This window comes from Lissotriton helveticus, chromosome 11 (assembly GCF_964261635.1).
Source record: "Lissotriton helveticus chromosome 11, aLisHel1.1, whole genome shotgun sequence".
Taxonomy (NCBI): Eukaryota; Metazoa; Chordata; class Amphibia; order Caudata; family Salamandridae; genus Lissotriton; species Lissotriton helveticus.
In genome coordinates, this window is record NC_136072.1 from 1,150,350,415 (window position 1) to 1,150,364,737 (window position 14,323).

General features: G+C 46.3%; 1 protein-coding gene across 1 annotated transcript in view; it reads left to right on the forward strand.

Moving 5' to 3' along the window:
• Positions 1-14,323, forward strand: part of TXNRD2 (thioredoxin reductase 2) — a 422,726-nt gene that overhangs the window by 231,608 nt on the left and 176,795 nt on the right. The window contains exon 11 of the mRNA XM_078667932.1: positions 8,136-8,310. Within this exon, the coding sequence (XP_078524058.1) occupies positions 8,136-8,310 (175 nt within the window). The remainder of the gene's footprint in view (positions 1-8,135; positions 8,311-14,323) is intronic.

A 14,323-nucleotide genomic window follows, 5' to 3' on the forward strand; every position in this document is an offset into this window, starting at 1 on the left:
TCATCGACATAAGATAATGCTTCATCATCATATAGTTGAAGTAATTCTGTTACTCTCGCTGAGAATACCCCCGGGCTGTTCTTGTACCCCTGGGCTAACCGACAGAATTGTTTTTGAGTGCCATTTACTGAGAATGCAGTTAAATATCTGCTCTCTGGTGCTATGTTTTGACAAAAGAATCCATTAGAGATGTCTAAGGTTGTTTTGTATTTTTTGCGCACTATGTTATTCATTAGTGCAGCACTGTGTGAGTTTTGCACTGCAAAAGTTTTGCAACATGTGTTAAGGTGTCGGTAATCCAAAACTAGACGATATGAATTGTCTGGTTTGGAGACCGGAAACAAAGGATTGTTCATTTGTGAGGTGCAAGTTTCAATCACCCCCTGGTATTCTAGCTGATCTAGTATTTCATTTACCTGTTTTTTAGCTTCTTGCTTAATTGGGTACTGCCTTTGTGCAGTAGGTTGTGATTTTAACTGGATTTTGTGAGGAGGAGAATCCTCATCCCATCCCACGTGATTTTTATATAAAGCAGGTGCTAGAGCCACTGCCCACTTTCTAGCAAGTGTGTATTTTTTATGAATTGGAATTTGATTTGAGAAGGCAGGCATAATTACTTCTTCGCCATGAGGGCACTCCCTGACAAACTCTGGTGGCCAGTCTTTTTCAGCTAGAAGGATGTCATAGCCCTTGGAGAGATTATCCCAAAATAGTCCCCTTATTTTCCTAGTCTTATCCCCCTCTATACGCAATGTTATTTCGTATATTTTGTGAGGTTTGCTAACTCTGGTGTCCGCAGTTTCCACTTGAAGATATTCATTCGTGTCCACTGTCTCCAGATGATTCATAAGGACTTTGCGAGCTATGCTCACTTCTGCTGCGCTGTCTAGCATTGTCTGAGCCCACTCTCCGTTTTTCAGTTGTGTCCTCAGTATTCTCGGCATTGTTAACTACCTTGATACTGGCTACCTTCTTTTTTGGAAATTGTAATTTCTTTTTTAGTTGAGCAGGTTCCTTGTCTTTGGACTTGGCGTGCTCTTCTCTTTGTTCTGATCGTCCTCTTCTTTCCGATTTCTGCGAGGAAGTCTGAAAAGATTGAGAGGGACGCGTATCAATGTCTTGATATCTATCAGGTTTTTTTATATTATCCCTATTTCTAAGGTTATATCTTTTCCCAGAGGGGTCACTTTGAGGTGACCTGTGTCTTTGGTTCGGAGATTTTTCTCTTCGCCTAGGAGACCTTCCTCGGGACTGGAATTTCTTTTCTTTGGGATTGGATTGTTTGTTTCCATCCCAGTTCTTTTTTGGTGAATTATTATTAAAAAATATTTTTTCTGGACTTTCAGTCAGTTGTGGTTTTACTGGTATTCCACCTAAACTGTCTCTACCTAGTTCCTCATAGGATTTTTCTATGATTCTGGCAATTTCAGCTGGTTGGTCTGCTATATCTGTCTCTTTTAACCTCTGGCGGATCGCCACGTTTGCTGCTTCACCTTTTATGTTGGCTAATAATATAGCCGAGACCTGCTTGAAGTCTTTCAGTAATTTCATACCAAGAGTTAAAGCGGGTTCAGGACCATATTCATCTTGAATTTGTTTTAGCACATCTGGTATTACCGAAATGGATGGAACACCGTGCGTTTTTGTGTAGATGGAAGCAAAGACTGTACCCCAAGTGTCACAGTCCTCTATGTGTGGTGCGATTCCCATTGGGAGACAGATAGTCAGAATCCTGTGCTTTTCTAGCGGGGTGGTGTCAGGAAACACCGCCTCAATTTGGGTAATTTTCTGTGCCAACCAGAATGGTATTTGTTCCCGTTTAGCCGGTACTTTACCTAGGCAGGATTGGTGTAATTTTATTTGTGTTCCCCTGATGAGGGGTCAGCTGTGGAAGTTTAATCGCTGGCTGAATTGTTGAAGTCCGCATCACATACTGAACTAATTGTCTATGAATTTTTATTAATTGTTTTAGCTGTGTTAACAGCTCTGCTGCAGACATCCCATTGATGTCTGGATGTGGTGTGTATCCGGCTAGGACCGGCCACGTTGCTCCTGGTCTACCTAAAGGACCGAGCCTGGTGATGTGATTATTATGTTTTAGGGCGCCATCAAATAAGAGCAAATGCTCTTGGAATTTGAGTGGTACTTCCACCTCCTCGAAAGGAGTGTACTCATTAGGAGGTTCCTCTATTTTGTAATAGTGGAAGTACTTTGTTACAGCATTTGCTGCTGGAAAATATATCCATGAATAGTATACCTCTGTCTGCCGATATTCGTGTGCCTCAATTACGAATATGACTGTGCCACCTCTAGGTGTCAGTCCATTTTCTATAAGTTTTAAGGTTATAGATTTTCTTTTAATGACCGGGATGAGTATTATCTCCGGGTCTGCATTTTGTAGTGCAGTATCAGCTTCTGCTATGTCAGCTGCTAATCTAACTGCCTCTCTTTCTTCATCACTGTCTGCCATTTTACCGACAGGATGGTTATTTTGTTTGTTTGCAGATCAGGTTTCTTATGGAAACAAAGATTAGATGCACAATATTTTGGAACTGTTTATCCTTCAACGTTGACTATACCAAGAACCATACCTAGGAGTTCCCTCCTGCGAGGTCTGGCGGATATAACCTTTCACCCACTCCAGACGTCTTTGGAGTATTTGGGAAAAGGGGTCTGAGTGAGAAAGCACGGCTGAGTTACTCTAAATGTCTTACGTTAGTTTTATCGCCCTTTCCAAACGCGTTGGGCGCCATGTATTGTAGTTCCTATCTTCCCAATAGGCTCTGCGCATTGGAATAATACCTACAGCAGTAAAGGCCTAGGCCAGACGTTAACTAGGTCTACTACTGTCGATACTAGACTTAAAGTTTTGGGTTTGCCAGCTTAGCTCAGAGTTCACTAGAAACTTTCTCGAATGTTCAAGGAGGAATTAACTTCCCTGATTAGACAAGAAGGGATTTAGTTTCTGACAACCATAGAACATGACAACTTTGCTCTCCCCTAATCAAGAGTCAATCTCGAGAGTCGTGTGAACAAAAGGCAAATAATTTTACTCAGTCAGTACGTGCATTCTTAGTCTCATCAGATTGTAGAGAAAAGGAAGAGACGGGCGTGTTCAATAAAAAGGTGTTATTTATTGATCAGTCTCTTTTCTCATACAAGAGAAATGGATCGATATTATTGCAATACTTATAGTTAAGTAAAGTGCATACATTAAAAGCAATAGTATAAAATAATACTGTAAAAACATTGATATGGTTTCTAAGCCATAAGATGTTTTAAAATGAATAAAATATATTACATACACATATACATTTGACTAAACGTGCTCAACTGGTGTTTCTAGATACGCCTACCCCGTGTACCTGACCTAAGTCTAATACGTGGGCGGGAATAGATAGTTACAGTTTAAGTTAAGTTTGTTTTTGCCAAGTGAATAACTAAAGAATTCTCTGTGAGGGGTTATTCAGTTCTGTACCTGGAAGTTAGGATGAATGAGGAATGGTATCTCTCTCTCTGGTCTCGATATTCCAGGCTGCCTGCGAGGGCTGCCCAGAAACGCCGGTGCTGGATTCTCGGCAGGAGAAAGCAGCGCGTCTCTCAGCGCGTCAGAAAGGCGGGGCTGCTGCCAGCGGGGTCTGCTCTGCTCTTCGCTTCAGCAAGTATGGCTGCTCCGTCTCGTCACCACGCGTGTGTTTGCATATGGCAAGATCGGTAATATTTATACCTTTAAGGTGCCGAGATTGACGTAAGGATGGACATAGATACGTCAATAAAGATGTCATACGACTTGCTCGTTAGCACATTCTTTTACTAAAGTTCTCGGTGAAATCAAAACAATGGCCGTAGGGTTTTGCCCAGGTTGTCATAGGTTTGATTTGTTATGAGAACTCCGTATGCCTTATCAGGGGCTGGAGGAATATCGCTTGTCTAATTAGATCGCAAGTGTTATGACCTAATCAGATAACACGTTCCTGTGCCGTAGTGTGACTGCGTCAGATAACGGTATCTGCATCATGGGGGTTTTCTGCCTCATGGGCTGACTGCTAGTTAACTTGTTGGTTCGTTTAACTAGAATAGGGTCAGGAATAGGGGGATCGATTCAGAACCTATAGGAATACATGACAAAGGTTTCAATCAGACCTGTACAATATGTCATCTATAGAACATTCGGTGCAGTGTCTCATTGTGTGTGAAGTGAGTACAATGCTGTGTTTTCTAGAAAGCTGGCATTGACTGGGCATTGAATTATAACTGTCATTGTTTGTTCATGCTAAGAATGCTTGATCAGAATGAATACTGCCTTTTGATCCTCTTCGACCTATCATCAGCTTTTGATACTGTTAAGCACAACAACCTAATCGACCTATTATATTAAAACACAGGCCAGTGCTTTCTGGCCCTATACTAAACTGTTACTCCTCATTTCTCCACAATAGAACCCAAAGATTCAAGGTGAACCAGTCGTTGTCTCATCCCTCACCAGTCACTTTGGGGGTACCGCATGGGTCCGCGCTTTCACGCATTGTCTTCAACTTGTTCATGGAGCCTTTAACAGAAATTCTGATATCATCCAGCATTGACTATCACATGTATGCCGATGACACCCAACTGTACCTGAAGGTCGCCTTCCCTGAAGACATCGGGTCCCTCAACTCAATTTTACCGAAAACACAAAGTTGGCTGACTCGTAACCACCTGAAATTAAACGCTCTTAAAACAGAATTCCTCTTAATCGCCCCACCCAAACAGTCACCAGTTCATCGAAGAATGGATGAAACAGCTAACCGCACTTATTGCACACCAGACATCATTGATTCCACAAACTCATTGGGAATAATGCTAGATAGGAGTCTGAACATGCAAAAGCACATTAGTGCACTCACCAAAGGAGCAAACTTCCAGCTCGGCATCTTAAGGAAAGTAAAACCTTTCCGCTCCTCTGATGTCTTAAAGGTTGCGGTGCAAATCCTAAAGATCTCTAAGATGGATTATGGAAGAACAACCCTCTGCGGCATTCCTAGATCAAAGTCGGTTCCACTTAGGGACGCTCTCAACTGTGCTCGAAGGCTCATAAGAGGCTCTTAAAGTAACAATCATATCATGCCTGAGCTGATATCCCTAAATTAGCTCCTATATGAAGCAAGGATACAACTAAAAATAACATGCATGGCCCATGAAGCCATTCATTTCAACACCCCGATATACCTCGCTCAAAAACTGGAGCTCTCTGGTGGCTCTAGATCTTCTAGAAGTGCCAGCACATTACTGCTCAAACCCCAGAAATTCCATAAAAAGAAAACTTACAATCGAGCCTTCTCGGGTATCGCCCCGAAAATATGGACCTCCCTGCCCCCTCGAAGTCAGACTGAATCCCTCGATTGCCATTTCAAAAAGGAAGTTAAAGCGATATTCTTGAAGAAACCTTTGCTATAGAAGCCTTGTTCCAATGCTCTCGAGGACGCGCTAGTTTCTATGGGACTGAAGACTGTATGTTAATCTGTTGATTTTCTGTTGCCTCCTCTTATACCTTTGGTGATTGCTAAATTGTAAAGTGCTATCATACCCCCTGTGGTCATGTTGGCAATATAGACCGGATTCCTCTATTGCCTTTTCAATCTGCCAGATAAAATTGTATTTATGAAGAAACTTCTTCCTTAGAGCCCTAGCTTCCAATGCACTTGAGGACTCGCTAGTTACTATGAGAGTATTGTGATTGTATGTTGTTTTGTTGGTTTGCTGTTACTTCCTCGTACCTTTCTTGATTGCTAAATTGTAAAGCGCTCTGATACCCCCTGTGGTCATGTTCACGCAATATAACATCTTTTTAATAAATAAATAAAATGAAGTTCGGAGTTTGTATCGCACAGCATCTCCCGACAAAGCTTGGGCTGGAGGACTTCGCTTCCTTGAAGATCAGCTGCTGAATAGTTTATTTCAAGCTTAGTCTTGGGCTCAATAGTAACATTAACCCTGGGGACACCGGTGGGGAAGAGCTCTGATGGATAGAATCTTGGCCCAGTAACCCCTGGCTGCTCAAGGACTCCTGTGAGCGCACAAAGACCAACCAAGCCAGCTGTGTTCCCACAATGCATGTGTGATTAAAAGTAGTCTTTACAAAATTATCGTGCTGTTCCTAATGAGAGAAGGGGTTGGTACAGTCAGAGGTGCAATTGTGTTATGGCAGGGTAGTCAAAAGATCACCCTGGGAATCCATTTTGTTGGATTTAATGCCCTCACACACCCTTTCAGGTGTCATGCTTCATCATCTGGGCCTGCTCCTCGTTGGGTCGGCGGTGCAATACCCAACGGGCAACACCTCAAAGAGGGGCTCTTTGGCGGAGATCTTTTTCCAACTGCCGTATAGATGAAGTGCGGGTGTGGGGCCAGAACTGAGTGGTAGACGTGAGTGTGGTGGATTAAAAAGGCTAGTGGTACCGGGAACTTTATTCGAGAGGGCCACTGTCTTGGTTAAAATAATGAGCCTGGAAGAGAGTAATGGAAAATAATGTTTCCAACTCTTATCCAAGGGTTATTGCAGTCCGGTCTACATTATCTAGAGTGTGGTGTGTGTATACTCATGTGGTAACCTCACTCGTGGGTGCGAGGGGATAACAATATTAGATAATGTAGTGTAGACAGTTCCTTTCACCATTAGATACCTGCTAGTTAGTCATTTTTGGTCCTGAAGAATCGCTAGATAAACTCACCACAGCGAGAAACATGTTGACCGGACTGCAATAACCCTTGGATAAGAGTTGGAAACATTATTTTCCATTACTCTCTTCCAGGCTCATTATTTTAACCAAGACAGTGGCCCTCTCGAATAAAGTTCCCGGTACCACTAGCCTTTTTTAATCCACCACACTCACGTCTACCACTCAGTTCTGGCCCCACACCCACACTTCATCTATACGGCAGTTGGAAAAAGATCTCCGCCAAAGAGCCCCTCTTTGAGGTGTTGCCCGTTGGGTATTGCACCGCCGACCCAACGAGGAGCAGGCCCAGATGATGAAGCATGACACCTGAAAGGGTGTGTGAGGGCATTAAATCCAACAAAATGGATTCCCAGGGTGATCTTTTGACTACCCTGCCATAACACAATTGCACCTCTGACTGTACCAACCCCTTCTCTCATTAGGAACAGCACGATAATTTTGTAAAGACATACCGATGTGGGCACATCGTGACTGGACCTTCTGCTCTGTTTAGAACAGTAATAGCCCTCTACTCCTCTTCCTTGATACCATGATTAAAAGTAGTGCCACTGTGGGGTATGAGTGGCACTGCAGACTGGGGACCCTGGGTGCCTGACGTCAGAGAGCCCTGGTACCGCAATCTGCTGGTCAGTCACACACCCAGCCAATGGGATGGCAAGGAGGCTGGTGCCCAGATGTGTTAATGTGTACACCAAACTTGCTGATCCAGTGGCACTGGTTTCCTAACACAGTGATAAAGAGAACATTGCAGCACACAACCTTTCATTTCATCAGTCTGTTTGTTTCAATGACATAGCCTACATCACCATTAGATCAACACTGTGCTTAATTTGGGAAAAAAAGTGCCAGGGCCCTTGTCAGGAGGCCACTGCAGCTTGCTCCACCCATTGTCCCTGGCAGCGCTGCCAGTAACAATTCAAACTATTCCAGGTGGCCAGAGCAATAAGAATGGCTTGGGAGGCAGTTATTCGTAGTTTTTGATTTATATTATGGTAATGATAAATTGTTGTTGGGCTCATCTCTAAATTAGACCGACAGCGCCACCATGTGGCAGCTGTCATAAGTGTCAGTGTTGACAATTAAGTGCCGGTGCCAAGCACCGGAAACCACGGCTCAAATCAAGCCCAGCTTTACACTGTTCCAGTGCGGTGCCCTTATTAGCAGATTCCCTGTGGCACTGCTGTGCTAATCTTTTCGACACCCGCAAATGTCATCTTTCCGAACAACCATTCTTTGAAGTTTGTCTTTTAAATATTTAGCAGAACGTTTTAATATTTGCATTTTTCGCAATGCGCCCAACATCCTTACAACTTGGTGACTCTAACTAAAAAATCTACCCTTGGCATACAATTGCTTTTAATGTTGCTAGACTGAAATCTTTGCTTTTGCGGTGTTCATTATCCTCTGTCTTTGCAGCAAATGGCGGCGCTGGTGACAGATTACATGAAGTCCTATGGCACTAAATTTCTATGGAAGTGCACACCGACCAGAGTACAGAAGGATAAAACCGGCAGACTCCGGGTGACGTGGCGGAACGTGGACTCCGGTGCGGAGGAGTCGGAGACGTATGACACTGTGATGTGGGCTGTAGGTAAGCGCTGTCCTTCACTTCTCGTTGCTTGTCTCGGGTGTCGCATGTAGATTGTGTCTGAGCCTGACCTGCCCTGGAACTGGGTCCTCACAACCACCATGATTCATCAGTCTGCTGGTGGAGCTGACACTTACCCTAACTCTATCTGACAAGTGTCACTATTAGCAGGAATGGACTCACATACACCTTGAGAAAGAGGCAATTCACATGTGATTTGAAAGAAAGTGTGGCTTTTGTGTTTGTGGACGGCCATCCAGTTTGAGCATCTCATTTTGGCCAGTTTCAAAATCGATGGTTGACCTTGAGTTGCTCATGTCATGAGTCCAGTGCTTAATTTGTAAAATATTACGTGCCAGGGCTCTGACAAGGAGACCACTGCTGCTTGCACCACCCATCACCCTTGTCATCGCTGCAAAAACAACTACTAACCATCTCTCTTGCATGTAAATGCGACAGTTAAGATTATTCCAGGTCCCCAAAGCTAAAGGAATAATTGGGGAGCCAGAAATTTGCAATTTTAATGTATATTGTACTTCTAAACTACAGTTGTTCTGCTCATCTCTAAATTAGATGAGCAGCGCCACCATGTGGTGGACTATTCTAAGTATGGTGTTGACATTTAGGTGCCGGTGCTGAGCACCGGAAAGCACGGGCTCAAATTAAGCACTGCATGAGTCCCAGCACCTTTATCCTTGTTCTTCTGCCACAAGCCGTCCTTTATTCAATGCAGCTTCGAAGGGCAGGTGATCAGAACGTTGCATTGCTCCCAGGATTTCCCTCTGACCTTAGTTTAGGCTGAGACGGTTGCTAGTGTGCTAGCTCAGGAGAGAGCGTCAAGTAATCCACTGCTACTCACATGGGTTGGAGTTCCCTAGTGAACTCTCAGTGGTGTATGGTGACGTCCTGCTAGGTTTCGGTTAGCATCCGATCCAGAATTGGTAGTTTCTGGTCTCACGGGTTCCGTGTCTGACCTTTGGGGCTCTCCACCATCTCTGGCCCACAGGTACCCTTGACTGAGCCACTCCTAGAACATTTAACGGACGCAGGGGGTTTGATAAAAGTGCTTCATGAATATCCCTAAACGATGCACTTGAACCGGCTCCCCACAACCTGGGAGCTCAGTTTTGACCTAAACCAGGGGTCTCCATCCTGAGCTACTGATATTAGTGTTGTAATAGTGAGCACATCAGACACGGTTACATTAGTGGCCGCCATATGCAAAATTGCCACCACTGATCAACTTAGTGCATCGGGTTGCCAGCAGTAAGATAAAAGGATTTGTCAATTTGGGATGCCTTTGCACAGCCATTACACAATAGTCAAAGCTGCAACTCCCCTGACACCAAGGTAATTATATTATAAATAAGCCTCCCCACTGCCCAAAAAGATTTCTCTCAAATATCAGCTTTACATATTTTTTGAAAACGTAACCATTTTTTGCCTTCAAACACCTACTTAGGATTTCTGAAAATTCACACATTTTCGTCTTGAATACATACTTTTCAATTTTGCTCTGCATATATTAATTCAGCCAAGCCCAAACTTCTAATTTACTAGGCTCAGCTGCACACAGGGGAGCTACTTAGAGGGAGCTAGAGAGCTACCCGCATCTCGCAAGGTACTCATTGGAGAATTGTGACCTGAACAAAGCTCTGCCAGGGCATATGGATCTGGCCTAAGTACAACTCTGCCAGGGTGCCTCTGCGTCTGATCTCCATGCTCACTGACGCACATCCCTGCCACCTCAGCCTGGCACAGACCAGCCATGCCTGGGCCTCTTAGTCTGACCTGGGCATCTCAGTCTGGCCTAAATACACCTCTGCCAGCTGAGCTCCAAGCTCACCTAAGGACATCTCTGCCACATCAGCCTAGCGTAGAACAGGCATGCCAGGGCATCTCAGTCTGGCCTAAGTACACGGCTGCCAGCTGAGCTAAATACTCACCTAAGCACATCTCTGCCATCTCAGCCTATTATAGAACAGCCATGTCAAGGCATTTCAGTCTAGCCTAAGTACACCTCTGGCTGCTGAGCTCCATGCTCACCTAAGCACATGTCTGCCACCTCAGCCTATCATAGAACAGCCATGCCAGGGCATCTCAGTCTGGCCTAAGCACACCTCTGCCAGCTGAGCTCCATGCTCACAAAGAACCCCTCTGCCAGCTTAGCTCCATACTCACCTATGCTCTCCTCTGCTAGTGAAGCTCACTCACTTCTTAAGCACAACACTGAACCAAGCACAGCTCTTCTAGGGCACCTCATTCTGGAATCACTACTACTCTGCCGGCACAGTTTGGTCCTCAACCAAAAACTCCTCTTCCAGTGCAGCTCACTCGGAACGTAAGCAGTGCTGTTCTTTTGCAGTAGTAGAGCTCTGCCAGTAGTTCTCAGTCTGGCCTACGCCAGCTCAACCAGTACATCCAAATATAGCTGTACCAGGATATCTTAATCCTGACCTGAGCACAGCTCCGCCTCAATCCACACGTAAATACTCTCTAGCCACTGCTCTGCCAGTGAATTACAATGTGGCCTAAGTAGAGCTCTACCAGTGCATTCTGATCCTTACAGAAGAACAACTCTATTGGCCCAGCTCCATCTTGGCCTAAGTAGAGCTCTGCCAGTGAAGTCTAATCTTTACCGAAGGACATCTCTGTTGGGCCAGCTTTGTCTTGGCCTAAGCGGAGCTCTACAAGTGCATTCTAATCCTTACCGAAGGACAGCTCTATTGGGGCAGCTCCGTCTTGGCCTAAGCAGAGCTCTGCCAGTGCATTCTAATCCTTACCGAAGGACAGCTCTATTGGGGCATCTCCGTCTTGGCCTAAGCAGAGCTCTGCCAGTGCATTCTAATCCTTACCGAAGGACAGCTCTATTGGGGCAGCTTTGTCTTGGCCTAAGCAGAGCTCTGCCAGTGCATTCTAATCCTTACCGAAGGACAGCTCTATTGGGGCAGCTCCGTCTTGGCCTAAGCAGAGCGCTGCCAGTGCATTCTAATCCTTACCGAAGGACAGCTCTATTGGGGCAGCTCCGTCTTGGTCTAAGCAGAGCTCTGCCAGTGCATTCTAATCCTTACCGAAGGACAGCTCTATTGGGGCAGCTCCGTCTTGGCCTAAGCAGAGCGCTGCCAGTGCATTCTAATCCTTACCGAAGGACAGCTCTATTGGGGCAGCTCCGTCTTGGTCTAAGCAGAGCTCTGCCAGTGCATTCTAATCCTTACCGAAGGACAGCTCTATTGGGGCAGCTCCGTCTTGGCCTAAGCAGAGCGCTGCCAGTGCATTCTAATCCTTACCGAAGGACAGCTCTATTGGGGCAGCTCCGTCTTGGCCTAAGCACAGCGCTGCCAGTGCATTCTAATCCTTACCGAAGGACAGCTCTATTGTGGCAGCTTTGTCTTGGCCTAAGCAGAGCTCTGCCAGTGCATTCTAATACCTATCGAAGGACAGCTCTATTGGGCCAGCTCCGTCTTGGCCTAAGCAGAGCTCTGCCAGTGCATTCTAATACCTATCGAAGGACAGCTCTATTGGGCCAGCTCCGTCTTGGCCTAAGCAGAGCTCTGCCAGTGCATTCTAATCCTTACCGAAGGACAGCTCTATTGTGGCAGCTTTGTCTTGGCCTAAGCAGAGCGCTGCCAGTGCATTCTAATCCTTACCGAAGGACAGCTCTATTGTGGCAGCTTTGTCTTGGCCTAAGCAGAGCTCTGCCAGTGCATTCTAATACCTATCGAAGGACAGCTCTATTGGGCCAGCTCCGTCTTGGCCTAAGCAGAGCTCTGCCAGTGCATTCTAATACCTATCGAAGGACAGCTCTATTGGGCCAGCTCCGTCTTGGCCTAAGCAGGGCTCTGCCAGTGCATTCTAATCCTTACCGAAGGACAGCTCTATTGGGCCAGCTCCGTCTTGGCCTAAGCAGAGCGCTGCCAGTGCATTCTAATACCTATCGAAGGACAGCTCTATTGGGGCAGCTTTGTCTTGGCCTAAGCAGAGCGCTGCCAGTGCATTCTAATCCTTACTGAAGGACAGCTCTATTGGGCCAGCTCCGTCTTGGCCTAAGCAGAGCTCTGCCAGTGCATTCTAATCTTTACCGAAGGACAGCTCTATTGGGCCAGCTCTGTCTTGGTCTAAGCAGAGCTCTGCCAGTGGATGCTAATCCTTACCGAAGGACAGCTCTATTGGGCCAGCTCTGTCTTGGTCTAAGCAGAGTTCTGCCAGTGCATTCTAATCCTTACTGAAGGACAGCTCTATTGGGCCAACTCCGTCTTGGCCTAAGCAGGGTTCTGCCAGTGCATTCTAATCCTTACTGAAGGACAGCTCTATTGGGCTCTGTCAGTGCACCTAAACCTGGCCAACGCACAGCTCTGTCAGTGCACCTAAGGCTGGCATAATCACAGCTCTGTCTGTCAGTGCATCTAAGTCTGGCCTGAGCAGATCTCTTCAGTGCCTCTTAGTCCTAACCTAAGCACAGCTCTGCCAGTGCACCCGGCCCCTGCTTACTCACAGCTCTGCCAGAGCACCTAACCCTGGCTTACACACCACTCTGCCAGTGCACCCGACCCTGGCTGACACACAGCTCTGCCAGAGCACCTCTGTCTTTAGCATTGCCAGTTGTCACTTTACCACTCCTCCAGGAGGCTTTACCAGCGTGTCCTAGCTTCAGCTGCAGAACCCACCGCCATGTCTGCGAGCCCTGCTTCCCTGTGGCCTCCCTCCCACCAGCAGTGTGTAAGCCATTCATCATTATCTGATGTGGATGGCAGCGGGCGTGTCCGAGGGAAGATGTGTTCTCCAGATCTGTCTGTTCTGCAGCCGGGCAGCCCGGTCAACCTGTTTGTCTTCTAGCCAGTGTCATGTGAAGCTCCTTCTTTTATTTTCAGTTAAACTAATTTGCAGGTAAGTGGATTTCTTCAGGTAACCTTATCTCCTCTAACCTGCCATACAAGCCTGGAGAGAAGTTGTACAAGTGGCTTCTCCATGCCTTGGACTCCAGCCCAGCGAGATGGGCCACGAGGGATCCCTGATCCCTTGCTCACGTCTCTGCACCTGGGAGGGCCGGAGAGCTGTCTGGGACGGCGCTGCTGGAGCGGGAAAGGCATTAACAGGACCACAAGAATCCAGGGGGAGCATCAGTGGACTGGAAAACGTACTTGCAGTAGCACCAGCAAGTAAGGGGGACCACTCTGGAGAGCGTTGCATGGACTTGCTGATACCAGCCAGGAGAGCTGTGCTTGGATTAGCTGATACCAGCCGGGAGAGCTGTGCTTGGATTAGCTGATACCAGCCGGGCGAGCTGTGCTTGGATTAGCTGATACCAGCCGGGAGAGCTGTGCTTGGATTAGCTAATACCAGCCAGGAGAGCTGTGCTTGGATTAGTTTATACCAGCCGGGATAGCTGTGCATGGATTAGCTGATAACAGCGGGGAGAGCAGTGTATGGATTAGCTGATACCAGCCGGGAGAGCGGTACATGGATTAGCTGATACCAGCAGGTAGAGATGAGCATGAATAAACTGATACCAGCCAGGAGAGTTGTGCCTGGATTACCTGATACCAGCCTAGAGATTTGTGCATGGATTAGCTGATAGCAGCCAGTAGATATGTGCATGGATTAGCGGATAACCAGCCGGGAGAGCGGTGCATGGATTAGTTTTTACCAGCTGGGAAAAATGTACATGCATTAGTTGATACTGCTGGGAGAGTGTTGCATGGATTAGGTGATAGCAGCCGGGAGAGATGTGCCTGGATTAGCTGATATCAGCCGGTAGAGATGTGCTTGGATTAGCTGATATCAGCCGATAGAGATGTGCTTGAATTAGCTGATATCAGTCGGTAGAGATGTGCCTGGATTAGCTGATATCAGCCGATACAGATGTGCTTGGATTAGCTGATATCAGCCGATAGAGATGTGCTTGGATTAGCTGATATCAGCCGGTAGAGATATGCCTGGATTAGCTGATATCAGCCGGTAGAGATGTTGCTGGATTAGCTGATATCAGCCGATAGATATATACCTGGATTCGCTGATA